The following is an 18,887-nucleotide window of genomic DNA, read 5'->3' as shown; positions in this document are numbered from 1 at the left end:
GATACAAGTATTTCTTATTAACCCTTTCACACACCATAAGTTTTTTATAAGTTTGTGTGACATGATCAGAGAAAATTCTGCGAGGGCAAGCTGGTATGAATTGTATACCGTCATCTTCCCTAATGTTTACACTATTTGATAAGCAAATAAAAACACACAAAACTGATAAACAAAAGTACTGTGAAAGTACTGAAATGCGGTGAGATTACTGATGTTCAACAGTGAAAATAACTGCCCAACACCCTAGCACAAAATTTTGCCTGCACAGTGCAAGAGCTAAGCATATGTCTAGTTGCAGAATTTCATGAGCTTTCACATGGTGCTGTCGGAATTCCAATACAGCCAGTAGGTTTAGAGTAAATTGCCAAAAATCGTGCACACCCCGCACACCTCATGTTCACCGAAAGCCAAGAGAAAGCCGACTGTTTGAGAGTGTTGGCCTTGAATAGACACCCTCCCCTATGATGTACCAAAGATTGACTCACTCTATGCAAAAACTTAATTTTTTGTGAATATTTTGGTCCAGAATTGCCTAATTGGCGTCCCTTCAAACCACTGATCGTGACTCAAAGTATGTCATGGGTTACTCTTCTGCCTAACGCTGTTCTGACGCGTTTTGAGTCATTGCGTGTGAGAGGGTTAACCCCTAGGCACTGGGCATGGGTAGACCTATCCATGTCCCAGGACCGGGTTATTTTCAGGAAAATCAATTTTCCCCCCAATATATATATATACTTTTTTTCATTAAAAAAAACACATGAAAAGTGCATACCTATTCTCTGTTGGCGATTTGGAGGTGGTGGTGTGGTGTGAGGGAGCCAGTGTGTGGCGGCTGGGCTAAGCACGTTCAAGGTCGCGGTGGTGTGTTGGCGGTATTGGTGGAGGGAAGAGGGATGATTATCTCGTGCCAGAATGTGTTGAGTGTGTATTTGTTTCTCCCACTAATTCTCAATGCTGTATGAACACAATATTACAACTAAAATAGCAAAATAACACAAGAAAGTAACTATTAAAGGTTGGCTTATTTTATGTTTTCCAGATACTTATTTTCTGACAAATTTATGTCTATTTATTCACTATTATTTACATACTGTTTACACATTATTTCGCTTTTTAGTAATTCTTGACAATATGATACTCCCTGAAGTCTGGGTGTGGTGAGTACAAGTGTACTCAAGCACCCATACACTCTCCCCCACACCCCTCAGGGCCCCGTAATAGCCCTTCCCACCACCCCACCACACCCCACCCCTCCCGACCCCTACCCCTACCCTGAACCAGTATCAGCTGATTCCAAGGCCACACTCTCCCTATGCCATCCTCCCACCACCCTCCACCACAGCCCTCCTCACTGCTGGGCTGCCCTCCCACCCACCCCCCACCCACACTCCTGCCCCCTCCCCTGGCCAGCCAGCGTTACCCTGCACACCAGCCATGCCAGGACAATATTCTGAGTCCATATGGCACGCTACTAAGTTCAAACATGCCCCCCTAAAATTAAAACATCATATGACATGGACCGTATGCCTCTACCAACATGTCATATGACATGGACCGGCACCTAGGGGTTAAAGTGCACTTCACTTTGTACTATATATACTGCACATATGTTTTGTCATCTGTTTATGGCATTTTAGCAAAGGAAAAGAGTTTGTTTGTGTGTGGGGTGGGGATTGAGATAACTTCATGATTTCTGTATGATTATTACTAAATTTTTGTTCCTGAAGAGTATTGCAGGGTTTTGGGAAGTCCTCCCTCCCCCCCCAGCTTTGAGGGCATACTGACTCTAAAATCACTGATAATTACTGTGATAACATAATGATAAAATACAGTAGGACAGTAGCTAGGTTAGTCCTGTAGAGGTGGTAGAAGTGTTTACACAATGCTTGGAAGAGCTGCACTGTTTTCCATCAGTTGGTCAACCACCCACAAACCCCACTTGTACTGTGAGTATGAGATCATTTACTTGACTCAAAAAGTTCATTCAAGCAGAAGTTTGGTAAATTTAGGTTTGTTACCATGTAAAGAAGGTTTGCTGTGCAGATAAGTTTATGGTATGGAATTACTTTGTTCCTAGTACGGGTCTTCCCTGCTATATGGTCCATCACAATACGATACCCCGCCTCAGCGATATGAAAAAAATAACACCCTTCCCCGCCTATCGATGGTCAGTCCCCAGTGATACGATGGGTTTTGTTTTTTTAAGCCGATTTTGATGATATGCTTAAATTTTGTGGCTAGGTTGATTTATAAACTGCCTTTAGACCTAGGTTAATGTGTGTTAGTTATAGGTGAGGTGAACACTGTCATTTTTGGGTACAGTTTACTATGATTTTTTTCCCAGATTTATTTGTTAATGGTTTTCAGATTTTATTTTTGGGTTTAGGTAGGTTATAAAGTGCTTTTAGATTTAGTTTAGCTTGTTTTAAAGCTATTTGGGAGTTTAGGTGAACTAGCAACTTGTTTTTGGACTCTTTTGGGTGGGTGTTGGACATGGTTGGGGGGATATCAAGGCTCCCAAATGTATCCCGTCCCCGTTTACCAATACACTGGCACAATGATGGTTTTTCCTAAACGCATCTCATTGTTATAATGAGGAAGGCTTGCACTGTATTCATATTGTAGAGTTTATAAAGGCTCAGGTCCTTTTTTTTGGGGGGCGTACCTCTCGCATTCCTACCAAGAAATCACTGTACAATGTAGATGAAAAACTGAAAATAGAAGTATTGTCCATATATTGTTCAGTGGCAGACAAGGACTTTTAGATGTAATTATGGTGCATTTGGATGGACCTCATTTGGAGTACTTCAATGTCAGCCAGTGACTATTTACACGGTTGTTCTTGTAGGTACAATGGCACTTACTCCCGAGCAACTTCTCATTGTTATCAGTGAATGGATGATGGAGTGGACTGTACTGAAAGGAGATCTAGGTGCTTCACAAGCCTCTACAGTAGCTGTGCTGTATAATCTTTGTGATGAAGATCCAGATGGGTACCAGTAATTAAATTTTCAACTTTCATACATACTGTACTTTGCGTTCATGTACACTGAGTTGCTGTATCCATTTACCTTCGAACTTTTTCACGTATACAGTACTCTTTTTGCTATTCTGTTTATGTTCACTCATTCCATGTAACCATACCATCAGAGCAAAGTCTCATTGCTATCAGCGAATTTCCTTTTGCAAATTACTTTCTTTCTTATCCTGTTCACTCTACGGTATGTGCACTGCATACTGTACGTTTCCCAGAAACATTATTTCCAGTGCTGTTATTCTTGACTTTGCTTCCTCATGCCACATGGAAATTCAGCCATTTGGGGCTGATCTTTCTGACATAAGTATGCACCATTTTGTGGTTCCCTCATACCACAGTTAAAACATTACATCACTGTCCTTTATATGTGTATAGGCAACTACCCCTGTTCTAATTTTGACATGTCAGAATTTCAGAGGAGTATTGACACTTCATTTACTTTGTAGTGTAGGTGTGGTAGGTGATGGAGATTATAGCAGAGGTATTTTGGTAAACACTGAATCATATTAAATCCTGATGTTCATAGGGAGGATTTTCATGTAAGCCAGAATATTCTAAATAATTTTATAAAATTTTCAGGATGGTAGATATTCCATTTATCCAAAGCATGACTCAATGAATGGAGACTGATCATGAGTTCATGCCTAAAGACCACAGATCTCCCAGCCCCCCAATCCCCAGATCTGCTAATAGGGTTCGATTTTTTAATTTTCACAAAGGTAAAACTTTTTCTCACAGGTTTCAAGAGCTTGAATTTACACACCTGAAAATGTGTGTTTAACTTTCATGTGACTTACAGTTACCACAATATCGAACGTCAAAGAACGTCAAAAATAAAAATTATTACCCCTTGTGTAGAGAGGGAGAGAAATTGCACCAAAGTAAATTTTGGGCTTATTGATTTGAAGAACAAGATTTTACACACCAGAAAATTATATTTCACTCTCATATGTCTAATGGTTCTTGCACAGTCAACTGTCCAAAAAACACACACACACACACACACACACACACAAACACACACACACACACACACACACACACACACTTCTCACTATAAGCAAGAATGGGACGTCCTTGAGAAATAAAGGGGAAGAGGGAGGTGGAGGGGGTGTGGGGCATCAGGAGGGGGGGAAAGTAGGGAATATGTCTGTCACATGCACCCAAAATGGTGTAGTGGGGGTATGGGGGGTAGTTTGGATGGAAGGGGACACAGAAGGCAGGATCTAATGGGGCAGAGGGAGGGGGGGTCCCCATACCCGGGGAGGGGGCTGGATCATGCCTCGCACCATCTGATCCCTTAGTTCCCATTGGCCAGGTCTCATATACCTGTACTTCATAAAAGAGACGTTGCTACTTATCGCCAGTTTTTGGTAGCCTTGGTACCATCGACAGCCATAGGACTTTATGTGACATTTTCCGTAACTGTTGTTTGACAGCCATAGGTCTTTAGGGGTTAATGGTTGTCTGGAACTATCCAGAATAAATACAAATTTGCAAGCTGAAGGGTTTAATGATCAATAGCAATTCAAATATTTGTTTGCATGTATATTGTGTGGATGATAAAGGGTCAGGATGCAGTCCCGTTATATATATATATATATATATATATATATATATTTTTTCTGAATGCCAAAGTAAGACTAGGTTGTAATTGCCCTATATTTTCTCAGTGCCATTGCAACTCATGTGACCTAGCAGTGGACTGTGTGTGCGTGTATTTACCTGGTTATATATATCTATTTGTGAAATACAGGAATTGAGGTACTCTCATGGGGTCCCATCTCAGTGTCTCAACTAGTCAGACTTTGCTTTAAACTCATTTAAGTTTTTGAACTGGATGATCTCTTTGTCCAGGCTATTCCACAGGTCAGTGCATCTGTATGGAAAACTGTATTTCTTGATATCCTTCAAGCAACTTGTCTTTTCAGTTTCTTTCCATGTCCTCTTGTTGCTCCCCCATCCCATAGAAACAGAGATCCTCTGTCAGTTTTGTCTACTCCCATCATGGCCCTGAACACTGCAGTCATGTCACCCCTCTCTCTTCTTTCTTCTCAGCAAGGCAGACCTGGCTTTTCTAGTCTTTCCTTGTATGATATATCTGTCAGACTGGGGACCATCTTGGTTATTGCTCTTTGTATCCTCTCGATCTTGTTTATATCTTTCTTTTTATGTGGGTACCACACCACTGCCACCTAATTTAACCTGGGGCGGATCAGAACCACTGTCAGTTTTTCATCACCTCCTCTTCCGTGTATTGAAATCCCACTCTTATGTTTGTCAAGTGCTTATATCTCTTTCTGACAAGCTTATTGATATGTTTTTCAGGTGATAAATAATCCTGGACCAACACTCCCAGGTCCATCTCTTCTCTCGCTTTAGTGATTGGTTCCTTTCCCATATAGTAATTCAGTGATGGCCTCTTAGTACTTTTACCCATTTCCAATACAGGTATACCTCGATATATGATACCCCTATGTGTGTTACCCCGGCCTAACGACGGGAGTAGAAATACCACTATGCTCCGCCTAATGATGGCCAAACCCTGGTTTAATGATGGGTTTTGATTTTTTACCAATTTTGATGATATTTTAGACTAAAATTGTGTTTAGGTTGATTTATAAACTGTTTTTAAACTTAGATTAATGTGTTTTAGCCATAGGTGGGGTGAACATAGTCATTTTGGGGTACAGTTTACTAAGCTTGATTTTTTCCAAGCGTATATTTGACGATTTTCAGATTTTATTTGTTGGTTTTAGTGATTTATTTACAGGTGTTAGGCTTAGATTAGTTTCTTTTACAGCTGTTGGTCCATTTAAATTGACTTTAAACTTGTTTTTGGAGTCATTTGGGTGACTTTTAGTCTTGGTTGGGGGGGAAACCCAAGGCTGAAAAATGCATCCCATTACATGTTAAATCTACCCCAGTATATGATACACTGCCCAACAATGGGGTTTAACCAACCAGTTGCATCGTTAAACCGGGGTATACCTGTAATTCCATTTTTTGCACTGAATTTCATTTCCCACACCTGGCTCCAATTGTCAGTCCTGTCCAGATCTTCCTGCAGCATTTTACAACCCACTTCAACTTCTACTCTCCTCATGATCATTGCATCATCTGCAAACGGACTTGCATAACTGTTCATTTCATCCACGATGTTGTTTACTTAAATCAGGAACACATGGGGGCCAGCACCGGGCTCTTCGGAACTCAACTTGTTACTTCCCTCCTCCCTGACATCCTGTCCTTTATTCTGTTCTCATCTGTCAATCACACATGAAGTCCCTCGTCCGCTCCAAGAGGTTCCCCTTCCGTCCTCCTGTGTGCCCTTTTTCACACTAGTTGCTTATGGGGTACCTTGTTAAAGGCCTTCTTCAGATCTAGGTACACACGATCTGCCCAACTCTCTCTTTCCTGTAGGATGTCAGTCGCCCTTGAGTAGAAGCTCAACAAATTAGAGACAAACGATGTTCCATTTCTTAATCCAGACCGAGTTTCTGCCAAAATGAGTATCTTCTCCAGATATTTTATCAACCTATCTTTCAAGATTCTCTCACACAATTTTGCAACAATGCTGGTCAGTGACACTGGTCTATAATTCAAGGGTTCTTCCTTTTTCCCTCCTTTTGAGATTGGTACCACATTGGCCCTCTTCCATGCCCAAGGCACTTTTCCTTCTTCCAGAGAACACACATTTAAACTGTGAATCTTATCTGCCAGTTGTTCTCTGCATTCCTTTTAGTATCCAGTTAGAGATCCTGTGTGTGTGTGTGTGTGTGTGTGTGTGTGTGTGTGTGTGTGTGTTTCCAGAAATATAGGAGCAGGACAGTAAATGGTGGGAAACTCATCCCATTTTTCTTTCATTTGCTTCAATACCTATAATTGATGCCAGTCACTCTTAATAATGGTGCCTCTTTGAGATACACTTCTTTGACATATACTGTACTCTTCATGGATTGCAGCTACTAATATTATACCAATTGATAGAGCAGATAACTGCAGTAAAGCATGTGTACTACAATTATTTTATTAACTGTGAATACTTAAAAAAATGATTAGCCTCCTTAAAATCATAATTATTTTGTGAAATCTGAAAACTTAAAAAATAATTAACTTCTTTACAATCATGTCCATAGTCTTTCTCAGTTTCAGCTGCTAAATTTATAATGAAATCAGAGTTTCAGTATTTTCCAGTCATGTACTGTACATCATTTGGGCTGGTTAATCAGTCCCAGGGGGAGGAAATGGAAGTACAGTACTATATTTTAGACATGAATGTTGCTGCATTTCATTGTTTATTTATTTTTATTTTTGTAAATGGTGTTCCAGCTCAGGGCATAGGCTTGATGTCTGTTGGCCAAGACTCAGTAGCCTCATTCCTACATATCATACTGGTTCATTTTCTTATGTCGCTGCTTTGGTGCCTACCATCATATCAGATACTTGCAAGGACTTTCTCATTCAGATCAGGTATGATGGTATTAATGAGAGGTTTTTATGGAGCCAGTGCATTGCATGGAATATCAGAATAGTTTTTTAATGAAATCAGTGTGTCATATAGAATATCGGTAAAGTTAGTTGTAATGAGATTCAAGTGGTTAAAACAGTTTTCTGCTCCAACCTGGGATCAAATTCCCTTTCAGAGAGTGGATTACTTCTCTGACATCTTGACATGTAGCTATATACAGTGACACCCCATCATTCCAGCATTACTTTAGACCATTTGTGTTACACCCATCCAGAATATGAATGAATGATTTGGGCCATTTGCTGTTGAAATTTAGGTTTCCGTTAGTGTTCCAAAGTGTAATACAAGGTTAAGGGACTTCAAAGGCTTGGCAGTACGAGTTGTAAGTGTATTGTAGTATGTCTGTCCTGTCATGTTGTTCTAGTGTTCATTTCTGTATTATCATAGTGTAACAGTCTGAATAATAGCATCAGGGGTTTCATTGTTTTTTAAGTGACATTTTTTACTCTTCATACTCAGAACATGAGAAAAGTAGACAATTGTAGATTATTACCGAGTGACTTCCTACTCCTTATAATACAAGAACCACATTTTTATCAACAGTTTGCTTTTACTTACTTGGCTTTTGTGCACTCCTGGTTTTAGAAAGATTTTTATATTTTCCCATACATAAATACCTGCATTGACCTTGCCCAGTGATTATGACCATTTACTGATGGTATTCAAAATGTAACCACTTCATCTTACACAATCTAAAACAATTCCACCAAGTTCATTCTAAATTGGCAGATCTACAAGTGACCTTACCATGTGACTTTGAGCTTGGGTCCATCCCCAAAAGCAGTAGGTTAACCCCTTGACTGACCATCAACCCTTCCACCAAGTTGGGTCCCAGTTAGATCAAAGCACCTTTATAGTGTCCACATACAGATCCATGAATTGAACTTTGATGACCTACTGCCCCTCTTGAAAATTGAATTGCATGGTCTTCACCCTCAGCACTGCCACAAAGTTTGGTCTTAATTGGATAAAAACCCGAAGTCATCTTTGGTATGTGACCTTGACCTTTACCTGTTATGCCAAAAACAATGGGATAGCCCATTGGCTGATCTGTATCCCATCCACCAAGTTTGTTTCAGATCAAAGCAAAACTGTTTTGCTTTGTTCACAACACAGACACACAAGTTGAACTTTGATCTAGCCCTCTGGCCTTGACATTTGACTGATGGTTCTAAGAATTTAATCCCTCTGTTCAACTGTTGAACTCAGTTTGGTCTAACACAGATTAAACCTTTGAGGATGACCTTGCCAGGGAACCGTTATGTCTAACATTTTAAAATTGTGCATTTTTCCCTTGATTGACCTGCAGTGCATCCTTTGAGTTTCGTTATGATTGGATAAAAGAGTTATTTGTATATTGTTCTCTCACACACACACACACACACACACCAAAACTGGACACTTCAACAATCACTTCCGCAAACTGCAAATTCCGCAAAAATGGAAGCGTGATTTTGTTTGTGACAAATTTTACTCAGATTTGCAGTTTCGCATTTGCGGACAAATCTGCCAACAAACTAGCTTGACCTCTGAGAACTTTCAGCGATTTGTTTTTATGATGGGCAACATGTACCTGCTCAATATGTGGTTTTCTCAGTTGTTGGACGTCTATTAGTGAGAGTGGGGACCGAGGTTAGAGCCAAGGAATAGAGGTGGACTGGTGTGTGTGATTTGTGAAGTGTAATAATTTAATTTATTTAACTACAGTAGCAAATGATTCACCCTTGTTTTGTAGTAAAAACAGTCAAATATTAATCCATCCATCCATCCATCCATCATCCAATCCTACGTTATCCCATGAGAAGTGTAGGAGCCTGGGGCTAGGCAAGTTGGTCCTGGCATTTAAGATAAGAGTGACCAGCCTCACTCATCCCTGGGTGGCAATATGTAAGCAATAAACCCCAAGCATCCTATGGATATAAACTTCGGCTCAATCCGATTGGAGCATCGTAATTACCCACTAAACCACCAGGCACCAAAATTTGGTTATATCGTTACCACCCAGTGTAGTAAATGGTTTCCTGGTGTACAGGAAGCTGTTTGGCTTGGCACTCAGTGTAGAGTTATTCTAGTTTAATAATATTGAAAATAGTACAGAACCTCGTAATGGATTTCATTTCCCAATTTCCCAACTGTATATTAGGTTAGGTTTGGTTAAATTATTAGGTACATTGAAACTAGGTTAGGTTAGGTTTAGTTAAACATTTAGGACAGTCCCTTCGGCCAGTACGCAGATGAATCAAACATGAGTTGGCACAACTGAACAGCTAAAAACAACAGACAAACAGATTTACAAGAAATGTTTATTTACAAGTAATGCATTACAGTGTCAGTGGTTCATAGGCTACGCAATTACTGGTAAATTTCATTTCTAGGAAGGCATCAAGAATTTGTGATTTTCGAGAATTAGTGAGGGGGGTTTGGAATGTTACCCTGTGTAATTTGGGGGGGAAGGGTTACTATGTAAATTTTAGTTTTACTATAAATATAATTTATATATTGCATTTAGCTCTACAGTACAGACAATTTCCAAACTTCATAAAGTCATCTGTTGTTTGAAGCGAGTAAATAAGATATAAGTGTAGTGGATGAGTAGCTAGAGATGATTTTTAGCCTCTTGATTACGAAAAATATCATCCTAAACTTAATAAAATCATTTAATGATATCCAGAATAAAATGAAACTGATGCTGTGGTACTGAAAAAGATACAAATGGATTGAGTTTGCATTTGCAGAACTGCAAATTTCAAGAAATTTCTGGATTTGCGGTTGCAGAAGGTAATGGTTTGGTTTGAGTTTGTGGATTTGCATTTGTGGGAATGAATTTTTGTTTGCGGTGCCCAGCTCTGACACACACACACACACACACACACACACACACACACACACACACACACACACACACACACACAGAGCAAAACAATACCTCATTCGCACCGTGGTCCATATAAGTTAAAAAACAAAAAATGGGAGATTAGAGTTCTTGCACTCAAGGCAAAACCGTTCCTCCTGTTGTATACTATCCGTATTTTAGTAGACCCCCCATCCCACCCTAACTGACACTGTACTCCTTGTTTACAGTGTACTTTGCAGGTCTTACAGGAACAGTATACAATAATCCCTCACTTTGCACATGTTTCATTCACAGTTTTCACACAAATTCATTGTGTTAATTTGTGACATTTTTTACATGTAACTTTTTTTTTTTTTTCCCTCAGGTATTGTACTGAGTGGTCAGAAATTGTGGTGATCATTTGTTATGGTACAACATATTGACATTGGCATTTATTTGAAGCATTAGTATGTATTACCATGAAAAACTTACATGCACACATGCAGACTTATTATGTTATGAAGGGGCAGTGTATGCATGCATGGCTTAGCATTGTTCACTTAAGGGCTATATTCCAGGCTGCACATACAGTTGCACCTTACTGTGAAATTGAACATAATGATGCATTGATGGTTTTTAGTGTAATTTTGTAAGTTAGACACACACACACACACACACACACACACACACACACACACACACACACACACACATTGTCTATGGGGAAGCAACAGCAAGAGGGCACTGAAAAAAAAAAAAGTGATAAAAATGTAAGGAAGTTCAGTTTCTCGACTAGGGCAATTGATCAGTAGATTGCGCTGCTGAATGAAATAGCGTGTTCCAAAACTATTCATAAATTAAAGATATGTATGATTAAAATGGTTTGATACACAGGACATTATGTGCTTGACTCATTCCTGTAAAGAATACAAATAGGTAAGAACACACACACACACACACACACACACACACACACACACACACACACACACACACACACACACACACACAGTCGTAAGTGAGGAATTACTGTACAGCATTAAGGGCACTTGCAGTAATACTTGGCTCATGATTATTGTGCTTTTTAGAATACAGTACTATATTTTATTAGTTAATAATGTTGGTATGTTGTATAAGTATTTTGAAAGCAGGTCAGATTCTATACATGTGGTTGGAGTTCCTAAAACACTTGCATTGCTATAATGCCATAGCAGGCAGTGTTTATGTGGAGACTTCTGTGATAAAACATTCTTCTGAGGATGAGCTCTTAATACAATAGCCCTTTTTTAATCACATCATACTTACAAGACATTTTTCATTAGTTATGTTTTGTTGATCTTCTGGGAGATAGTTATTTATGTGGTATTTTTTCCACATGACAGAATTTTACTAGTAATGGTTACGTCTTTGGTCAGATCATATATTTGTTTAGAATTCCGAGGAATGCCTTTTCATAGATCAGTGTTGTAAACAGTAAAATTTAAAAGAAACTTTTCTCGTAACAGATTTGGAACTAAAAAGATTTGCAAAGTAATGAAGATTGGAATAACAAGCTTATATCAACCAAGGTGCCTCTTTTAATTATGGATTCTATTAAAATCTTTAGACATGTTTCCTGAGGCATGTTTGGAATGCCAAAATATTAGAATCAGACTTAGTTATGTGTATTACTGTCTTGTGGGAATTTAAGGTTAGTTTTGTTTTAATATATTTATCCAGAAATTTTTGAAGGTTGGATAGTTGAAATCACATTTTCTTCAGATAAGGAGTGCAAAGTAAATTTATTTCAGTAATTGTATTTAAAAGCAGTATACTGTACTATAGTCACTTTCTCTTTAAGCAAAACTTCTTAGTAGACAGTGCTTAAGTATATAATTATTTGACATTAATTCCCACTGGTATGATCAATGTGAAGGATGCACATTTGATAACAAAGCATACCCGTAATGTTTGCTTACTGTTATTTTTTTACCAGTATAATAAACTTGCCCTAGGTGCTGTTGGTACAGAACATAAGAGAATATGTGGTTTTCTCTTTAATCAATAGATTTTACATGTATAGTATTATGTTTATAAAGGATACATTATGCAGGATACATGTATGATAGCAGTGTAGCATCCAAAGGCTAAATAGACTGCAGGGATTATAGAAAATGCAGTACAGGTATCATCAGTTTTTAGGAACTCAGGGTTCGCAAGTCGTGAACAGCTGGGTAGTTACTTTAACTACACAGCTTGAATTCACTGTTCATTGGTTTTATAGACATTTTGTGTTGTAATGCAGTTTTGTTGTGAAAAGTAATAATGCAAATTTACACCATGCTTCCCCCCCCCCCCACCTCTTGGGGGAATTGGGTAGGGTTAATAATGTATGAAGAGATAGGTTCAACCACGTATATTGCCAGTAATCATGTAGGTGAATGGTCTTCTCATGCCCTGGTTTTTTGTTTAGAGCTTTGGCCTGGTTTGAGTGAGTGTGGCAATCAGAGTAAAGGTGTTTAGGCAGCATGGTTTTACATTCATTATTTACTGCTAACCAATTAGTCTACTATCTACTACTACTAGTAGTAGTAGTATATAGGTTTCTGTATTATAATATTGTGCATTCTGTCTGCCTATTGTACTTGAAAAGTAACGATACATTCTAAGGTGCTGTTACCCATACATGCCACTATGAATAATGAGTGATAAACATGCTGAAAGGAGGGAATGGATGAATGTGAAAATAATGACAAGCAGAGAACTGATATTGCTGTCACTGACCTGACCAATGGTGGTGGTGTTGGTGCATAGGCAGCTGCTGGTAGACCCTTGAGCCCACTACAAAGTGTTTTCCACTATGTTTGCTCTCATGGTTCCTCACTCTTGCATTATAGCTGCCTTAGAATGCTTCCCCTCCCTCCCTCCCCCTTCAGAGAGAGAGAGAGAGAGAGAGAAAAAAAAAAAATGCTCTGACTGTTATATTCAGTACGTAATTGACAATAGTAACCTTAGTTGATGGTTTGTGTCCTCACAAAATGCAATACAGTATCCATATAGATTTTATTATAAGGCTTTTCCTTTAGCATTTACTCATAAGTATTCTAGAGTAGATAGATATGTTTAAGAAAGGTTTCATGTACAAGATTAGTGGATTCTCATCATCAGAAACAGAAGCAGCCAATTTTCATTTAAGTTCAGCTGTCATAACCTATCAACATTTTATGTATTTTTAATAGTATACTGTAGTTAGTTAAGGTTTGCATAATGTTTTAGATAATTCCAAGGTCAGTTTTAATTTTTATATTGATCACCTGACTTCGATGGTTTGAGTGAAGTACTGTATACCTTAAGTAAGGGTAACATTGTACAGTACATACATGTGACGTAGCACCATGTAATAAAGATTAATTCAGCACTTATGAGAATCCTCCAATGTGATTGCATGAGACCCATGGATTAAATACTCTGCGAGGCTTCAATCATTTTTTTATTTCAAGCCACTGTTTATAGAATGATTTTAAAGTCAATTCCTCTTACAATATACACTCACTTGTCTTGCCTGAGGGATGATCAGTAAGCATGATTAAACTTTAAGCACTTATGAATGGTAGCCCTAGCTTGTTTAGTCACCAGAGTACCCATAACTGAAACTCACTACCTCATTGTATGTATTTATCAGGATGATTTACAATTCTTAACATAATAAAATGCCAGAAATTAAGTTTAAAATAAACTACCCTGGCAAAGGTTAAGCATTTTGCAAGGTAGTTTAGATAAATTAGTTGATCCTTATTGATAAGAGTGGCCTATTTGAAGCAGAAGCGATATCCAAATAAGTGAAAGCATATTATGTGAAGTTCAGTTGGTACAAATTGGCAAGTGAATTGTCATATTTTACTCAATACCTCCCTGTTACCATAAGTGCAGAAATAATGGTGAATTAGAGGTTTATATAAAATTGGCACCCACAAGGTCTTGTACAGATTAAGCTTGGTTTCCTTGCAGGTCACCATCCCCTGAGCCCATCTATAATAATGAGGGCAAGCGACTTAACACTCGAGAATACCGCACACGCAAGAAGTTGGAGGATGATCGCCACAATTGCATCACTCGCATGTTGGCCATCAACACTGACTATAAGCCTCCAGCAGACTACAAGTATGTATTTTCATATTGTTATGTATAGTATTTTCATTATTTTTTTATTATTTTTTTTCTTTTATTGCTACAAATTAGAGTAGTTATGCTTTAATGTGATTCCTTGTGTTTCATTACAACAGGCATGTGTGTATTTTCATAATTTGTAATGGAATTGCTTGCTCGGAAATTCCTGTCTGTTGCCACTTGCAGTAATCATCATATCCTACCTTCCTGATTGCTATTGACTGACAACTGCAGGAAAATCTGACAGCTATGGATTGAAAGTGCAGAAAAGTGGGGCCTTTCTGTTTGGTTATTATATGTAAACTACCATAATTTTATCTTAATGTAAGTACTTTGATGTTCATTTTGTATCTTTAGCCCTTACATGTCCACTGCCAAAGGGATGGTACAGTACATAATTTGTTAATTGATGAATGTGTCACAAAACGTATTAGGTAAATGAGGAAAAAGTACTGAAATCTTACAGTACACATCACTGACTTAATGAACTGATTAAGGTGCAACATTGTTTTTATAGTATCATTTTTAAAGGCTTCAACATGCGTTTATGCATCGGCCTTGGTCACCTGATGGCAGCTTTCCTTGCTGCTTGATCTCTGGCAGCCTCCCTATTCAGTCCCTGAATATCTGTTGAAGTTTCTAATGTCTAACTACATCACTAATTGGACAGTTATCATATGAACCCCCTCAGCACAAGGACCTAGCTACTGTACTTAGTGTTATATAACAACTACCTCCAGATAATCTCATTCAGTGTAGGAGAGAATCCTTAGGATGAAGGAGTTAAAATCATTATCATCATCATCCCAACCCAATTTCCCATGTCCACATGAAGTTAGATGGTTCAGAGCAAAGAGCTCTTGGAACAGAAGTTGGAGGAGCTATATTATCATTTTAACATTCATTTCATAAGGCTAGGTTGTTGATATTTTTGTCAGGAATTTTCATAGAATAAGAGTGTTACCAGACAATGATCCCGCACATTTGCTTTTTGCAGTGCCGTTGCAATGGGAGAAGTTGGGGGCAGATGTCTTCATGGGCACTGAATACAAGTTAACTCAGATTCTTGTTTTTCAGGCCTCCAGTGGTTAAGGTGTCTGACAAAGTGATGATTCCTCAAGAGGAACATCCTGATATAAATTTTGTGGGACTCTTGATTGGTCCTCGTGGTAATACACTGAAAGCCATGGAAAAAGACACAGGGGCCAAGATTATAATCAGAGGCAAAGGCTCTGTTAAGGAGGGCAAGGTCAGTAACGATTCTCTCTCTCTCTCTCTCTCTCTCTCTCTCTCTCTCTCTCTCTCCTGTATGTTCACACACACACACACACACACACACACACACACACACACACACACACACACACACACACACACACACACACACACACACACACACACACACACACACACACACACACACACACACACACACACACACACACACACACACACACACACACACACACACACACACACACACACACACACACACACACACACACACACACACACACACACACACACACACACACACACACACACACACACACACACACACACACACACACACACACACACACACACACACACACACACACACACACACACACACACACACACACACACACACACACACACACACACACACACACACACACACACACACACACACACACACACACACACACACACACACACACACACACACACACACACACACACACACACACACACACACACACACACACACACACACACACACACACACACACACACACACACACACACACACACACACACACACACACACACACACACACACACACACACACACACACACACACACACACACACACACACACACACACACACACACACACACACACACACACACACACACACACACACACACACACACACACACACACACACACACACACACCATCTAATCCTTTGTTGCCCCATGAGTTGTGTAAGATCCCGGGGCTAGGTAAGTTGGTCCTGACGTTTAAGAAGAGAGTGAATATGGTATCTCTCTCTCCCTCTCTCTCTCTATACACACACACACACACACTCTCACCTTAAATGTCAGGACCAACTTGCCTAGCCCTGAGCTTCTATGCTCCTCATGGGGCAACACAGGTTTAGATGATGCTGACATTTAAGGTAAGGATATGAGTTTTTTTTATAATGGTTGCAGCCACAAACTGAATGAATGGGTTAAGCAAAAAAGAAATTTAAAGAGGCTTTGAAATGAAAGAAAGTGGTTTACCAGTGATATGTGCACTGATGAACTGATAGAATACACTTGAGATGTATGATGTACAAAATATCTACCTATCTCTGTAATATACATAGTACAGTACCCTCGTGTCCAACACGTGTTAGTCCCTGATGAACTGATAGAATACACTTGAGATGTATGATGTACAAAATATCTACCTATCTCTGTAATATACATAGTACAGTACCCTCGTGTCCAACACTTGTTAGTCCAGCACGATTCGGGTCCAGCACGGAGAGCAATTAATTAGTATTATTTAATACGATTTAATTACTGCAACACGAGTGTGTTAGCATAACACGCACAGAGCTCCGAGAAGTGGGCGAAATCCGCAGATTTCACTCTAACACGATCACCCCCGGTCCAACACAGTCGTACTGGACATTCCCATGATGATGATAGCCAATGAAAACTTCTGATCAAGTAGCCTTCCCCGCCCGCTATCGTGACGTGATTGTGATGCTGCCCAATTAAAAACGCTTCTGGTGTCACGTGATGTTTTGTTTAAATTTCTCCTGCCACAGCGCCACTCAGTCGCATAATTGCATTGGAAGGTGCTTTTTTCTTGCTGCATTTTCTGCCCTTGTTACTGCAGTTTACTCTGCTCACGATGCCTAGGAAGCCTTCAGAGAACACCAAGAAGCGTCGGCACCTCCCTCAGGCCACCAAGCTAGAAAGCATCGAGAGGGAGAAGAAAGGGGAGAGGAAAGTTGACATTGCCAAGGCCTACGACATGAATGAAGCCAACGTGATCATAATAAAAAACTAAGACAAGATCCTGGCAGCCGAAGGCTATCACACGGCACTTCATACCATGTTTGCTGAGGATATGATGGTAAATCGGAACAGTAATGTGGTAAAATTGCCGACGATACCACGGGCATTTGGAATTCATCTGGATGGATTCCTGCCGAGGATACGATGGGCAAAACAGTGTGACCAAAACCCAGGCGACTCAACAGAGAATGTATCGTACTACAGCATTGAACATTTAGCCTGACAATGAATACATATTAATACATTTTAGAATAAATATCAATCGTTTTGAAACCCTTCTCTTTGGCGTGCGTACCAGTTTATAAACAAAGTTGCTTCTCCTTATTCTCTACCGAGTCAGCGACAGCGATCACTTTCCACAGTCACGAGACGGGGCTCTGGCAACAGTGTGGGAAGCATGCACTTTGCCGAGGATTACAGTGCTAGGACAGGCAGAAGCAGGACCTTCCATGGCTGTGGATGTAGATAGTGATTCTGAGTGTGATTTCGAAGGATTTATGAGGGAGGTTGAGGAGGAGCAACAGCCATTACCCGCTAGTGACGCCAGCAGCCATCTTCCGGGGACCCAATAGGACTACCTACAGCCTTGGATACCACCTTCCATTTCCAGCAAGCCCACCAATTCTATCCTAAAAGGTTAGTTATCATTCATAGCACAGTACCATTTATTATAATTACAATAGTACCAATATATGTATAGGTATATGGTAGGTACAGTAATCCCGCATTTTTTGCGGATTTTTTGTCTACGGTTTTGCCCTCTCGCGGATTTTCTTAGCATTAATAAGTTCAACTAAAATATCCTTGAATATAGAGAAAACAAAAAATTTGAAATTCCCGCAGCTTCCAATTGTAGCGCGGTAAACTCACGCCACCCTCTGTCCCTTTCCCACGGCCCCTCTGCCAGTGTTACCATATGTAGCATAATTTTATTCTTTTAGCATAATTTTGATCAAATTTTCGAGTCTGGAATATTTTTTAGAATATTAGAAGTTTTAGCATCATTCTAGCATAATTTAGAATGGAATGGAATATTTTTGGAATAATTTTATAAAAGCTACAAATGAGAGAGAGAGGGAGAGAGAGAGATAAGGTAAGATGTTTGAATAGTTGGTTACTTTCAGTTTGGGCTTGGTTGGGTTGGATTAGGTTAGGTTAGGTTAGGTTGGATTAGGTTAGGTTAGGTTAGGTTTTAGGTTAGGTTCGGTTAGGTTAGGTTTTAGGTTAGGTTAGGTTCGGTTTGGTTCGGTTAGGTTAGGTTAGGATAAGTTTGAGC

At 39.5% G+C, this 18,887-nt stretch overlaps 1 protein-coding gene across 1 annotated transcript in view; it reads left to right on the top strand.

Annotated features, from left to right (window-relative positions):
- LOC145412959 (uncharacterized) overlaps positions 1 to 18,887 on the top strand; it is a 77,949-nt gene that overhangs the window by 27,292 nt on the left and 31,770 nt on the right. Inside the window, exons 4-5 of the mRNA XM_080282781.1 lie at positions 14,389 to 14,541; positions 15,625 to 15,796. Of these exons, the coding sequence (XP_080138907.1) occupies positions 14,389 to 14,541; positions 15,625 to 15,796 (325 nt within the window). The remainder of the gene's footprint in view (positions 1 to 14,388; positions 14,542 to 15,624; positions 15,797 to 18,887) is intronic.

Source organism: Coenobita brevimanus, chromosome 94, assembly GCF_032717465.1.
Source record: "Coenobita brevimanus isolate Jiangsu-jjx chromosome 94, ASM3271746v2, whole genome shotgun sequence".
NCBI lineage: Eukaryota > Metazoa > Arthropoda > Malacostraca > Decapoda > Coenobitidae > Coenobita > Coenobita brevimanus.
The sequence above is the reverse complement of the archived record's forward strand: the minus strand, read 5'-3'. Positions and strand labels throughout refer to the sequence as shown.